Source organism: Vespa velutina, chromosome 15 (genome assembly GCF_912470025.1).
Source record: "Vespa velutina chromosome 15, iVesVel2.1, whole genome shotgun sequence".
In the NCBI taxonomy this organism is placed as follows: Eukaryota; Metazoa; Arthropoda; class Insecta; order Hymenoptera; family Vespidae; genus Vespa; species Vespa velutina.
In genome coordinates, this window is record NC_062202.1 from 5,181,738 (window position 1) to 5,196,728 (window position 14,991).

General features: G+C 32.8%; 2 protein-coding genes across 3 annotated transcripts; one reads left to right on the plus strand and one right to left on the minus strand.

Moving 5' to 3' along the window:
- Nucleotides 1–53: 53 nt before the first annotated feature.
- LOC124954597 (sodium/hydrogen exchanger 8) lies at nucleotides 54–4,759 on the plus strand. The gene is made up of 5 exons (XM_047507762.1): nucleotides 54–1,641; nucleotides 1,731–1,900; nucleotides 2,027–2,395; nucleotides 2,485–2,816; nucleotides 3,891–4,759. Exons 1-5 carry the CDS (start codon nucleotides 294–296, stop codon nucleotides 3,919–3,921), a joined length of 2,250 nt encoding a protein of 749 aa, XP_047363718.1. The 5' UTR covers nucleotides 54–293; the 3' UTR covers nucleotides 3,922–4,759.
- A 558-nt stretch (nucleotides 4,760–5,317) lies between these two features.
- Nucleotides 5,318–14,652, minus strand: LOC124954598 (SRSF protein kinase 2). Of its 2 annotated transcripts, XM_047507764.1 has the most exons (7): nucleotides 14,116–14,652; nucleotides 13,293–13,506; nucleotides 12,882–13,197; nucleotides 12,419–12,724; nucleotides 12,146–12,328; nucleotides 11,680–11,974; nucleotides 5,318–11,573 (listed from the first exon to the last, which is right to left on the minus strand). In XM_047507764.1, exons 1-7 carry the CDS (start codon nucleotides 14,343–14,345, stop codon nucleotides 11,285–11,287), a joined length of 1,833 nt encoding a protein of 610 aa, XP_047363720.1. In that variant the 5' UTR covers nucleotides 14,346–14,652; the 3' UTR covers nucleotides 5,318–11,284. The 2 variants fall into 2 exon arrangements, with proteins under 2 accessions (XP_047363720.1, XP_047363719.1); XM_047507763.1 differs by having other exon boundaries at nucleotides 12,146–12,724.
- Nucleotides 14,653–14,991: the final 339 nt, after the last annotated feature.

Sequence of the window (14,991 nt, forward strand, 5' to 3'; positions counted from 1 at the left end):
AAAAATAATGTAAGATAAAAATAAGTTTAAATGGTTGCCGCCTAAATGCTGTCATGGCGTCCAACATTTCGTTGGATTCCTGCGTTGTCATCACATGCTCACAATATGACCGTATAGTTTATATTATCGGACGCAGTTGTTCTGAAGAAGAAGCTTGTTAAAAAGAAAAGAATTTGCTCAAGCAATTCCTCCAAAGGCAGTGTTACGGTCGTGTGTTACGAATGCCGTCGCGAGGATAACGCGTTTTATAATTAGTCGATATGAAATAATTATGTGAAGGAACGAGCGCAAAAATGAATCGTTCATTAGCGCGATATAAAGTGCACAGTAAATGGTGCGTTATTTTCGTTATATTGCAATTTGACGTATTAATATCCTTCGGGGAAGTATCTTTTGATACGGACATTGCTAACCTAGAAAATGAAAAATTGCCATTGGCAAATGTCTCTTCGCCGGTGCTTAACAATTTGAATGTTATTACAAATACAAGTCAGGTGTCTGCGATTACAAATTCAAATTTGATTATTGACGACGAAAGTAAGACAAAAAACTGGCCTAAGAATTCTGATAATGTATTCGTCAAATCATCTGCCATTAATGTCACTGTGACAACTTCAAAATCTCAAACTATATCTTCTGGACCGAATATGGAACAAAATGATAATATTGTTAAAAACTTAACGACCGAGAAATTTAGCGCAGAAATAACGGGTGGCTTGATTAATGAGAAAAATGGAACCGTGATCGCCGATTATTCCTCCTCACAAAGTCCAGATATTATTAATGCGACAAATACAAGTACAACAACAATTGCGCCCGCAGAACCGGTACTTCCCGACAAGGATTCTGCGGAGGAAGAACATAATAGTTCAATGTCGATATTTTTTGTTCTTTGCGTTTTAGCATTGGGAATTCTATTAATACATCTCATGCTTCAAACTAACTTTCAATATCTACCAGAGTCTGTGGTTATTGTATTCTTAGGCGGTGCCATTGGCATGATCATAAATCTTATGTCCCATCAAAATATAGCAAATTGGAGAAAGGAGGAAGCTTTTTCTCCAACTGCCTTTTTCCTCGTACTCCTACCCCCGATAATATTTGAATCTGGATATAACTTGCACAAGGGAAATTTCTTTCAAAACATAGGTAGCATTCTGGTATTTGCGATCGTTGGTACGGCCATTTCTGCATTTGTCATTGGCGCAGGAATTTATTTATTGGGCTTAGCACAGGTCGCGTATAAGCTTAGCTTCGTCGAAAGTTTTGCATTTGGATCATTAATATCCGCCGTAGATCCGGTTGCCACAGTTGCCATTTTTCATGCACTAGACGTCGATCCAATTTTAAATATGTTAGTTTTCGGAGAGTCCATTTTAAATGACGCTATATCCATCGTTTTAACAACCTCGGTATTAGAATCAAATAATGCCACTAACACCAGCGAAGCTATTATCCTTGGTATAAATAGATTTTGCCTTATGTTCTTTGCCTCTGCTGGTATTGGAGTTGTTTTCGCACTTATAAGTGCTTTACTATTGAAGCACGTTGATCTAAGAAAAAATCCATCTCTTGAATTTGGAATGATGTTGGTCTTCACGTATGCCCCATATGTATTGGCAGAAGGCATACAATTATCTGGTGATACTCATTTTCGTTAATTCATGATGCATCTATAACAATGTTATATCACTGTTTTCCCCCTATAATTCGCAATATTATTATTTCAGGCATTATGGCAATATTATTTAATGGAATAGTTATGTCGCACTATACTCATTTTAATCTATCAACCGTTACTCAGATCACAATGCAACAGACCATGAGAACTTTAGCCTTTATAGCTGAAACATGCGTCTTTGCTTATTTAGGATTAGCCCTTTTTAGTTTTAGACATAGAGTAAGTATACAACGATGGATTATATAATATCAAAGTAGTTCCATTGAAAATGTTTATTAATGCATATTAACTTTTTACATAAATTTTATTTAAATTAACTTATTCATTAATTAATTCCTTTATTAGGTGGAACCCGCTTTAATCATATGGTCTATTATATTGTGTCTTATCGGTAGAGCAGCAAATATTTTTCCATTGGCTCTTCTAGTTAATCGGTTTCGAGAACATCAAATTACCAAAAAAATGATGTTCATTATGTGGTTCAGCGGCCTTCGAGGTGCTATATCGTATGCACTATCGCTTCACTTGGATTTTAGCGATGAAACTCGTCATGTCATTATTACGACTACATTGATTATTGTATTGATAACAACGTTGATATTTGGTGGCTCTACAATGCCATTGCTTAAATTTTTACGAGCAGAAAAGAAACAAAAGAACAGTAGAAGGAAGAAGAAGGATAAAGAAGTTTCATTAAGTAAAACGAGAGAATGGGTATGATAATAAAATTTTATATACATTTTCAATATTTCATTTCCTCTATATCTTTCATATCCTCTATATTTATGTTTTATATCTGACAGGGTCAGACGATTGATTCTGAACACTTGTCAGAACTTACAGAGGAAGAAATGGAAGTATCTTTTCTCCAGTCGCGGATTCATGGTTTCGCAAGATGGGATTTGAAATTTTTCATTCCATTTTTTACTCGAAGGTTTACACAGCAAGAACTGAAGGATTGTAAATCACAAATGACAGACTTGACAAACCAGTGGTATCAAGCTATCAGAATTAGTCCATTAGAATCGGATGATGATGCGACGACTGCGTCAACAGCACAATTGAATATTAATGTTTCTGAGGAATCTCGAAATGAAAGATGGGTGAAGGATAAAAAAGGACGTTCTAGTCATGGGTCGATATTAAGTATTTAATATATTTCTTTGAGTGTGTCTGATGCGTGCTACAATGTGTGCTTCTTGCTGAAATAAACTGTATATACATCTCCATATATACGGGTGTGTGTGTGCGTGCGTGCGTGCGTGCGTGCGTGCGTGCGTGCGTGTGTATACATATATATATATGTACATACGTATATATTAAACGGCGCTAAGCTCAAATATGTAACGAGTAAGAATAACAAGAGAGTATTTTATTCATTGTAACATTAGTATGTCACCTTTTATAAATCGCTTTTTTATAAGTGAATTTTATGATTGAATCTTCTTTATTTATTTTGCAATCTTCTTAAATTTTATTTTTGAATTCTCCTTATTCATCTTTTTGGTTTATAGAAAAATGTTATATACAGTGGAAGTAATATAGTAATCTCTTTCTCTCGTTGTTTCTTATCATTTCAATGTTTTCTTCATTACATGATCTATGCGTACACATGTACAAAAGATACACACACACACACACACACATATATATATGTATGTATGTATGTATGTATGTATGTATGTATGTATGTATGTATGTATATGTATAATCTGTGTAGAAAAATTTGTACCGAAATAATAGGTTGGCTATATATAAACCAGTTGTTGTACTCATTAAATTGTAAACTGATGAGAAGTTAAATTCAATTGTTTGTTCTACTCTATCCTATATTATTGTCTTTCTTTTATATCTTCAAATTGAATAGATATATCATTGCACTACATAAATTAGATAATGAAAACTTAGTATCCTGCTTTTAATTCAGTAGATTAAATATCTTCGTGAAAGTTTAGAATTGCTTTAATGAGTATAATATTTTTACATATGAAAAATCTAACAGTTTTATACCATCGTATGTACGTGCATATTGTTCTTACGTTGCTCTCAGTAAATCTTGGGTAAGTGTTTGTATAAAGTTGCAGCAAATTCTTCTGCATCCTTCGATGTGTTTGTTTTGCAGTAAATAGCGCTTCTTGATGGTGATGGGTTGTGTTTTGTCGTTAATTAACTTTCGAAAATTATTAACCAAATTGTAATTAATTTGCAGAGATAACGAAGAATGGTCTGATTCAAATTAAAGTTTATATAATAGTTTACAGAAATATATCATGCGGCGATATGAGATTGTACAATGAGTGACCTTTAAAATGTAAAATCTGGCATATCCTACTTAATGATTAATTTAATAATGACTCTGTGAATAATTTTCTACATAATGTCGTAATATATGATTGTTTCTTTTTTTCTTTCCTCTTTTAGTCATATGCAATATACTATTTATAATTTATTTTTATAAGTGAAAATTAAATGTGCATATTATATTATAATTCATTTTATAATTCATGCTTATATAACATTATTACCAGACTATTATGGAACGCGTTGAAGTATTGAGCGAAACGTAAATAGAAATTTCAGTTTCCTTATTTTTTGCACTTACTACGTTTCAACTTCGTAAATGACATGCACATAGATAACGCAAACTGATACTCTTATCTATTCTGCCTTATATATTATGCACAACTATTTTTGTACAGTTATACAAATGAATTTAGTATTAAGTAACAATTTTCCAATGAATTTTATAATTTATATTATATTCGTATATCACAAGTCATTGTATTTTATAAATAATAGAAAACATGCAGTACGCAGTAATGAGAATGTAAATCCGAAAATGCGCCTACAAATGGATATATTTTTTTAAAACATGGAAATTTTTTTAGTTGGATAGCTTTGAAAATTATCGTTAAGGGTTATCCGTAAAAATCCTTTTAGTATTCCACAATTAGTATGTTACGTACAATATAATTATTTATATTTACTCTTCTAATTATGTTATTTCCAATTGTATTTCAAATGACCGTAGTACAGCACGTGCTGGCATAGTGCTCAAATATATATATTGCTCAAGTATTTTACTTTTATTGACGTTTATTAATATCACATGTGACGAAACAATCTATCCCCTTTATAATATAGAAGAACGCTTTAGAACGTTCAAGAAGTATGTATGATAATCTACATACATTGCTCGAATACAATTTTATTTATTATAAGTACGAGTGTTACATTTATTATGAACATTAATGTTCATAATTTATTTTGAATATAATATACTTCGTCTTGTCGAAAATGATATTTAATAAGTAAATAAAAAACAATTGAAAATATTACATACATCGTATTAACGATCGGTAACATATACCTATCCTATTTTTTGGAAATTTATAAAAGGAATATCGCATGAGTAATTAGAAAAAAAAAAAAAAAAAAAAAAAAGAAGAAGAAAAGAAAAAAAAAACCAATTCCATCGAGTAAATTTTATGGGTGCGACAGCAAAAATACAGTATTAGGATGAATATAAATTAATAATAAAGTCACCTTACAATTCGTTGAACCGTGATTTAATCACAAACGGTATAGGGTAATTATTTTTAATGACTATCTATGTCGAGCAATAATAAAGCTATGTCCGTTTTCACATTCAATTCATTTTGTACACACTTTGCATATTTATATTTTAATATCGTTATCAGTCTTCTTAAAGGAATTTATAAATCTTTATATTTAAAACACTCTCGTCGATTATAAAAAATTTAGTACATAGATACAAAAATAAAAATTATAACTTTCTTTGTTTCACGCAAAACCCAAACGAGAAAATTGATATCTGTAATAAAAAACATATGTAAAATACATCCCTATGTTATCAATGATTGAAAATAATTTTATTGATCGAGTATTTTGTAAAACAAAGAAAAAAAGTCGTTTATATAAAATAAATAAAAGTCGCAACCGTATTGAATTTCTTCCTTTTTATCTCTATTCTTTTTTTCTCTCTCCTTCGCTAACTTGATGGGGCATTGGATGAAATTGGAAAGAAAAAATTCCCTTTTTTTATTTATTTTTATTTTCTTGCGAATTTATTTCTTATATATATATCATTCTCTTAGAGGTGGGTACATGGGTCTATGTTTATTATCTTACTTTTTCCTGTGGCAGGGCATATAATGGAGGCAGCATCTAAACATCAAATCCATTTATTTCTTTCGACTCGTTCGTTTCTTTTTTCGTTTAATCATAGTAATTTACGAATGCCTCGTGTATTTGCGAGAAATCTCTATCGATCTCGAAGTAATGGAGCATACGAGGCATCGTGCCGATTCAACGTGCATTTTCACGGATTTATCTTTCCTTTTTTTTATTTTTTACTTTTTTTTTCTTTTTTTCTTTTATTATTATTATTATTATTATTATTATTATTATTATTATTATTATTATTATTATTATTATTATTAATTCATTTATCTTGCGAAACACATGGAGGGATTGACAAATAAACGTAGAAATGGACACCGTGCGAAAACGAAAAATGATTTCGTGACACGAAACGGATAAATCCGATGATGAGAGAATTGAAACGAAATGACATGACTCTTATAAATCGCATTGATCTAACAATATTAACTCGATAATCAAGAAACGAATTGTAATTTGAGGGGAAGGAAAAGCAAAAGATTGAAAAAGGAAAAAAGAAAATGTGTGTGTGTGTGTGTGTGTATAATTGAATTAACTCTCACTCGCTCCTTTTCCCTACGATCGGTAGATTAAAACTTTCTAATCACTTCTCTCTTACTTTCTCGTAACGATATCGGAAGGATGGGTCGGCCGGGAAGGGGCACTCATTAGTGCTAATATTTAGGATATTGTCTAAAAGCTCGGAAGCTTGTTGTTCTCTAAAAACACTCCAATCAACTTTTATAACGCTATTTCTGAATGTATTTTCTTCTTCTTTTTTTTTTTTTTTTGTTTTCCTGTTGTTATCGTTCAAAGTTAATTCTTTCGTTCGATCTCACTTTTCGATCGATAAACGATTCTAAAAATGATCACGTATATGAAGATGTCCTACATAATGTTTTTTTTTTTTTTTTTTTTTTTTTTTTTTTTTCTTTCTTTTGTTTCATTCGTCGTTTGGTTTTCTTCCTTTTCTTTATTCTTTTTTTATTCTCAAAAAGTTTATAGTCATCGTTTCTTTTCAGATCTTTCGCGTGGCTCGTAATATACTTCTGCGCTTTAATTTGCTAAACATGGATAATTTTTAATGAAATCTTTCGTGATTCCACGACTCCAGACTGACTATGTACCAATCAGTAAGATACGCGCGCTTCTCTTATCAAATTTTTGTCATCCCTGACAACTGTCCCGTTACTCACGATTAATTAATCTTTACCGATGAAAAGAGTCAGTCACGATTAAAACGCGGTGCAAAAGAAAATTGTCTTCTAATTATTTCCGCGTATATGTATTTACAATAGACATCGGTCGAGTAAATTTGCGACTTGGTGTTCTTTTTCCCCGTCCGAGTGTCTTGCATTGATTTTCATTTCTTATTTTATGTTCACTAAAATGATTAATCTCGATTGTATTCACTCTTACTGACTATCTCTCTTTATCGACAAATAATTCCTCTTAGCCTTCTCCGTTATTTTGCAATTATATAAAAATCACAGACTACTATAATATTAATTTTCTACCTATTTTTCGAATTTCTTCCTTTGTAATGCCATTTTCTGCTTTCTTTCTTTCTTTTTTTTTTTGCTTTAATTTTCTTCTTTTCCCACGAGTCCCAACATTTCGACAATTCATTTGAGTGAGCCATTGTCAAACATTTAACTGTCTTTTCCCTACCGATTGGAACATGATCCGCTGGTGTAGTTCAAAATTGGGTCCCTATACAAACCATTCTCTTCCTCTATTTCTTTTCTTTTCTTTTCTTTTCTTCATCGAATAGTCAGAAATACACGTATGTATTACGGTCGACATGCCATTAACGAATAATTCTATTACGTATTATTAATTATAACACGCACGAGAAGATCCTTAGCCATTGAAACGTCCGTTAAGTTCAAATGTTTACATCAGATGTTACACAAGTCATTAATTTTGTTTTCTAACTAGCATTTAAGCAGCCATCGTACGCCTACGTAAATAATGGATTTATATCTCTACATAAGTCGGTATTCATGTTTCTCTTTCGATTTGTGGTTTTTTTTTTCTTTCTCTTTTTTTTCTTCTTCTTCTTCTTCTTCTTCTATTTTAATTGCAATATATGACCTACAAGACGAACATACGTCAGGCCAATGAAGTCCGTCAATATGATAGAGGCGATCGAATATTTTTCTGCTTAATGAAAAGTTAAAAAGAATCTTTTGTGTTTCAAAATGTTCACCTTTAAAGTCGACTCTCGTTGTACTATTTGAACGAATTAGTTTAACGTTTTTTGTTCTTATCTAGAGTCAGCTTATTTTCAATAAGAGCTTTATATATTGTATGCAAAATACACGTTTATGGCTACATTGAATCTGATTAATTTAAAAAGAAAAAGAATTAAAATAAAGAAGTAGACGTAACTCGGATTACCTCGAGATGATACCAACGAATTTCAATGGCCATCAAATCCTCTCACAAAATTGTATCCGCGTATATTCGCTATTTACTCTAATATTTACTGTACAAATTCGACAAGATCGCCGTTAGATGATGCGAAGCCGTGATAATGCCTACGGCTCGCGTGCTTGATTCTACAGCTCATAGAATCAATTGAAACAAGCATAAATTCGTAGGGCGCATCATTAGCTAAACGGATCATCTATAATCTTAAACGCGTTCCATACTAATTACTGCATTACAAGTAGAGGGGACTTTATTTATTCGGTGTTGTTGATTTCCTTTTTCTTCTTCCTGGTTTTGTTCTTTTTTGTCGCTGAGAAAATATTGTAATAAACCTCTGTACGTCACAATATTTCCCGTTTCTCGCAGTACAGTAGTATATAATAAATTATAATCATAATTTCAATGACGAAATCGTTAACTTTTTTCCCCCTTTCCAGATATAATTGTACAACACGTTTCTCTTATGTGTGTGAAGAATATCGTGCCAGGACTTTTGTTTCAAAATTGATACCTTGTTAGTGAGAGCAGATGCACATTGTTCACATGAGATCAATTATTATACAGATTTTCATTATTTTTTACAAAATTTTTTGTTAGCGGAAAACGAAATGACTATGATACGTGACGATAAATACTTATATAAATAAAATCGCTTTACCTGGTGAGAAACACCAAGGTAAGAAAAAAACGAAGCATGATTTTATTAAGATCCTTGTACGTACACATAAGCGTATCCACATGTCGATATGAAACCCTAAGTTTAAGTCTTACCAAAAGGAAAAGAGAGAAAGAAAGAAAGAAAGAAAGAAAGAAAGAAAGAAAGAAAACGATAGAGTATAGATTTGAAGTGCTAGACGAAGCAGAATAACATGAACGAGCCGATGATGCTGAATATACAGTGTATGCACTGTTTTTTTGTTTTGCTTTTGTTTTAATATAAAACAGGAAATAATTTATCGGCGAAGAGCTCAATGATCGGTCAATGTATGAAGATGGTTATATAGAACTTGTGTGTGTATACTTATGTGCTTATATATATATGTGTGTGTATATATATATATATATATATATATATATATATATATATGATGTGTATATATATATATATACACACATATATGCACACATGATGTTTCAGACTTAACATAGAGAGTTTCAGACATAGGAAAGTATATATTAGAATCGATACTTCAGAACACACGAGATAAGACAATTTGTGTGCATTCGCTTCATTTTCAAAAGGATATAATAATAAATTGGGTCGTCCCATAAATAAGGCGATTTTTTCTTATTTGTCAAAATGGAGGATGCAATATTTTAATTATTGCATATTCGTACAATGTGTATTATTTATGTGTAGAATTTGTAGTGTTTTAAGTAATTGTGTGCTAGTTTAATTTTTCATACGTGAATTTAAGAGTTAAACACGTTATGGAAGTGTCGAAAGAGCATTTAAGGCATTAATTTGTTTTGAATGTTTTTGCGAGAGTACTGCTGCTACAGTAACAATCAATAAAATACGCAAAATTTATGATCCAGGTATTGATAAACCAAAGTCAAAATATCTTGAAAATTTCCTGATAGTGAGAAATTATTGAAGGTATTGAACATTTCAAATCAAGATAAAAACAAATTGTAAATAATAGTGATAAATATATCTTAGATTAAAGTTGAAAGTATTCTTTTTTTTCGTTATTTTAAAACTTACTTTAAAAAACCGCATTACTTTTGGAATGAGACCATTGAGATTCATAATGTTTGCATAATCGAAAATTAATATTGCTTTAGATATTTGTACGTTTGGCTTATATTCTTATTAAAATGCTCATAATTTAACGATCTTTCGTTTACTCAAATATTTCTGCCCCTTTAAATATTCAGCAAAAACATATTGTCTCATATCGATTTGTGTTCGGCCTAGCTTGGCTTTATATACCAAGAATCTGGTGACCAACTCTCACTTGATACCAATCATTCGTACATTTGAATACATTGTAAATTCATAGAAATATTCTGTGCATTAACTACATGTTCCGGCATGTGTTGTGTATGAGTATTTTAAAATATCTAATGCAACGAGGTAGTGAGAAATTTACATTATACGTCTAAGAGTTTATAGAAAATAATTAATGGAGAAAAGAACTTTCATTAAGAGTTTACTGTTAACTGACATTATATCATAAAAAGAAATCTAGTCAGATTGAGTTATAGAAATTTACGCGTTTTAACGGGCCTGCCCTTAAATATCTATAAAGTATCTTATGAGTGGGTACCATGACTCTTGGAATACTTGTAGATAAATAAAGTGACCAGTACGAAGGATGTAACGAATGTATAAAGTAATAAAATACTATTAACTTTAATTTAAGTTGTCATCGCTAAATGAAAAATATGATTTAACAAATTTATAAATACACGTATAGGCGGGTGATGTCGAGAGTATTTCATTAGGAAGCATACCTCACTGTATAACGAAATTTCATAGAATTGATTTCTAACCCTTTTCTTTTTTTTTCCCCCTTTCTTTTTTTTCTCCCCCTTTTCTTTTTTTTCTTTTTTCTTTTTTTTCTTTTTTTTCTTTTTTTTTTTTTTATATATATATAAATGTTGTCTAACTCCTAATAATATCGAGACATTTATCAGTAGAATTTATTATCGTCGAACGAATTATTCGCGTATATTTTTACATTATGATGTGCTACGTTTGTGTCATATATATAGGCTGTGTCTTAAAATTCCTTTATGGCCCAAAATATGAAATAAATATAGGATGTGCGCTCCTAGTAATGTACTCGTTTTATATTGAAAATTGAAACTATAATTGGGTATAAAAAATTTTTTCTGACTTTCGCTTCCTATTACACTCTCGACTTGTAATTGCATCAAGGTGGTAAAGAGTGAGGATCTCAGAAATTTGAAGATAAAAGAATTAAAAAAAAGAAAAAAAAATGAAATAAAATAAAAGAAAATAAAATAAAAGCAGGATCACTTGATTTGCAACCATTGGTGCTTCAGACACTCAGCAGCTGTTGCTCGCATACTCGGATCAAATTCTAACATTGGCGTTAAAAATTCAGCAAATTCGCGTGCTTCACTCGGTGACCAATCATACTTTTCTGTAAGCACCTCATAAAGCCCCCATGGCTTTAATCCGGTAATATGCTTCAGTTCACCCTTTTTGTTAAAGTACATTTTCGAATTTTTTCCAGAGAGCGCTATACGTCTAGGTATTTCTCCAAGTAGCTCTATAATATGAGCTAGATGGTCTTCGTCTCTGAAAATATAATTTAAAAGAGAATAACGTGTGTGCACAAATATTATCCATTCTACATCATAATGTCATTCATTCTCAATGATAATTGTAATTTGTAAATACTAACCTACAATATTCCTTACCACTATGTGGCTCAAAAAGGTAATCACCAGTTGCTAATTCAAATGCCATACATGCTGTGGACCATATATCTGCAGAAGTATCATATCCTGATCCTAACAAAACCTCTAAAGATCTATATTGTCGTGTTTGTATATCATCTGTAAATTTTTTATGAACCCAGCATGCATTTCCAAGATCAGCTATCTTTACTTCAACTTCACAATCTACCGTAGCTGGATCAAGTGGTGCTACAGATGCCCGTTTTAATTGTTTACTCTCCGGTGGATTTAAATTACGTCCTGAATAGAAGTAGAAGAAAAAAACAAAGAGAGAGAGAGAGAGGGGGGGGGAGAGAGAGAGAGAGAGAGAGAGAGAGAGAGAGAGAGAGAGAGAGAGAGAGAGAAAGAGGAAAAAAATACGAAATGAATAAACACAATGATCATTTCATAATTTTAGTAATGAAATCTAACCTTCGCTACATTCGTCCGTATCTTCTGCATCTCGTGGTAGAGTACTTTCACCACAACTTTTGTCTACATCACATAAAGTCACATTTTCCATTTTCTCCGACCGATCGGTTGATTGATTTTCTATTTTTTCTCCACCTGCTAAACCATCCACTCCATTGATGTGTAACGATGGTACAGATGGTTCTGAGATATCAGGAGAACCTTTACTTTCTGTATTATCCTCTATACTTTCCGTATTCACATCTTGATCCGGACTATTTGTCTCCAACTCACCATTTTCTCTTGTACTATTTGCAAGTTTATTTTGTTCTTCTATTTCCTCTATCTGTTCCATTTGTTTCTTCAATAATTCATTTTGCCGTTTAGCTTTCTTCTTCAATTTCTTCTTTTTATTTTTAGACATTTTGGAATTTGGCGTGGGTTCTTGAAATTCTTTCGGCGCAGTAGAAATTAAAGAAACTGGTAATTTTATACCCAAAGAATGTAATTCGGTTGCCTCACAAGCTAATTTTCTTATATAAGTTTCATCTACACATATGAGAACATTTTCAGGTTTGATATCTGTATGAATAATTTTACCTGGAAAAATTAATTCTTTAGACATTATGTTTCTATGGTAAGAACTTTTTTGTCTATGTCTTTTAAATTTCTAATGAAATCTTAGGTTACTTAGCGTGCCTCGATAAGACATTAGTCTGAAGTACAGATCAATTTAGAGATATTTTCATTTTCTTACATTTATTATGAAGATAATCAAGACCTTCAAGGACTTGGCGAATGATGCGCTTAACATTGTTCCTTGGAATTCCTCTATAGCTAGATTTTATGATCAATTTAAGGAGATTATGTCCAAGCACTTCGAATACCATGCAAACATGAAGACCATTAATGCCACTGATCTTGAAGTCATTGAGCAATTGGACGGTCTTATTTCGTTTAGGATCGCTAGGATCGATATCACGTACATCTTTTAATAACTTTATTTCATCCAAAGCAGTCTCAGTAAAATGTGTTGCAGATTTTACTACTTTGAGGGCCACAAATCGTTTATCCTGTATATAGAATATTTTTTTTTAATTAATTCCTACATATACTCGAAAAATATTAGATGCAAAAACAAATTATCCTAATATTTATATCCACATACCTGTAGATCCCAGCAAAGCCAGACTGTAGAGAAATGACCCCAGCCAAGTTTTCGAGTCACATGATAACGACTTAAAAACAAATCCCCTATCTTCACAGGATGATAACCTCCTTTGCAATAATCACTGCTATCTTCCTGCTCTTCATCTTCGCTACTGTACACTTCATCGTCATCCTCTATCGTTTCATTGCTCGAGCTGTGACATGGTTCCAATCTAAAAATTTTATCGATTGTTAATAAGATTCTTACAAATTTGTTTTTCCTGAGCATACAGCTGATATATTTAAATACGTGTGCGTGTGCGTATGCATGATGTGTATATATATGTGTCTATATATATATATATATATATATACACACCACACCACGCCACACCACACACACACACACACGCACGCACGCACGCACGCACGCACGCACACACACACACACACACACACACACATATATATATATATATATATATTTTGTCCTCCAAACACCTACATAACTTCCAAAATGACAAGAAACTGAAATCGTTATCGAAACTACGTGATGTATCGACGCGATAATATCACAAAGATCGATTTATTACAATGACGAATTTGCTTCCGTATCGTCACATAATTGCGTGAGAAAATAAAGGCTTGTTTATCTACTAATTGTAAACTCACAGAAAAAAAGAGCTGATTATTACGTCGTTATTCGTAAATCGAATCCTCTTGAAGGAAAGATAAATAGAACCAAAAAGATATTCAATTAAATTTGAGAAGGAATATAGAATAGATCTCAAAATAATTCTGATAAGGTTCGAATAGATGGCATATTAATGGTAACCGGTTACCTATTTCCATTATCGCTGGAGTATGGTCTCTGTCCCGAAGAGGGATCTTGAAAGAAGTCGGATCCTTGTCCTTGCCGTGCGGCGGCTGGTTGTACTTTTGAGCATTGTCCGGTAGTTGAGTCCGTATCACCCTGAGAATTACCCTTCCCTTTTCTTTTACTCGGCTTGTGCCTCTTCTTTTTGGCCTGAATCGCTAGGACTCGCCTGTTAACGTCCGTCTTTGCGCTCATACCGTCCACTCCGTGCCACCACCGAGATTCGACGGCGGAGCCCCCTTCTTTTCGTCGACACACTCTTTCCTTTTCCTCTGCGAACTTTGCCGCACTTCCGCCCTGATTCTTTTCTGTCTTCTAATTCTTTTACGCCCAATCGGTCACACTCACGCCTTGCGCCTCGTCCCTAAGCCGTGAGCGTTTCAACGTGCTGTATTATCGTTTCATTTCTACACCGCGCCGCGCTCCTCGCTCGGCGGTTGTTTGAGTATGGCTGCCCCCGCTGCCACTGCCACCACCACTGCCACCACCACTGCCACCGCCGCCACCACCACCACCGCCACCACCACCACCACCAGCAGCAGCAGCAGCAGCAGCAGCAACAACACTATCGTACCACCGACACCACCTTCACAATCACTACTGCTATCACATCACCTTCATTGCTATACTACGATACTATCATACATCTTATCATTTTATTTCTTTCTTTTTTCTCGTTATATCGGTTTCGCTTTTCGACTACTTTCAAACTTTGCTTTTTTCTCTAATATTACTATATTATTTCTATTCGTTATTACCATTCATATCTCAATTCGATATACTATGGTTTCTATACAGTGCGCCTGCCTGGAACATCGACAGGTTCCATGATCTTTCTCCC

What these genes read in the sequence shown, in the direction of transcription:
- LOC124954598 (XM_047507763.1), bottom strand. Translation starts at nt 14,345, where the DNA reads ATGAGCGCAAAGACGGACGTTAACAGGCGAGTCCTAGCGATTCAGGCC. An exon ending in GGCTTTGCTGGGATCTACAG is followed by an intron (nt 13,198 to 13,292) that starts GTATGTGGATAT and finishes TTCTATATACAG; the next exon opens with GATAAACGATTTGTGGCCCT. An exon ending in AGTGGTAAGGAATATTGTAG is followed by an intron (nt 11,574 to 11,679) that starts GTTAGTATTTAC and finishes TTATATTTTCAG; the next exon opens with AGACGAAGACCATCTAGCTC.
- LOC124954597 (XM_047507762.1), top strand. Translation starts at nt 294, where the DNA reads ATGAATCGTTCATTAGCGCGATATAAAGTGCACAGTAAATGGTGCGTT. An exon ending in AGAAGGCATACAATTATCTG is followed by an intron (nt 1,642 to 1,730) that starts GTGATACTCATT and finishes TTATTATTTCAG; the next exon opens with GCATTATGGCAATATTATTT. An exon ending in TAAGTAAAACGAGAGAATGG is followed by an intron (nt 2,396 to 2,484) that starts GTATGATAATAA and finishes TATATCTGACAG; the next exon opens with GGTCAGACGATTGATTCTGA.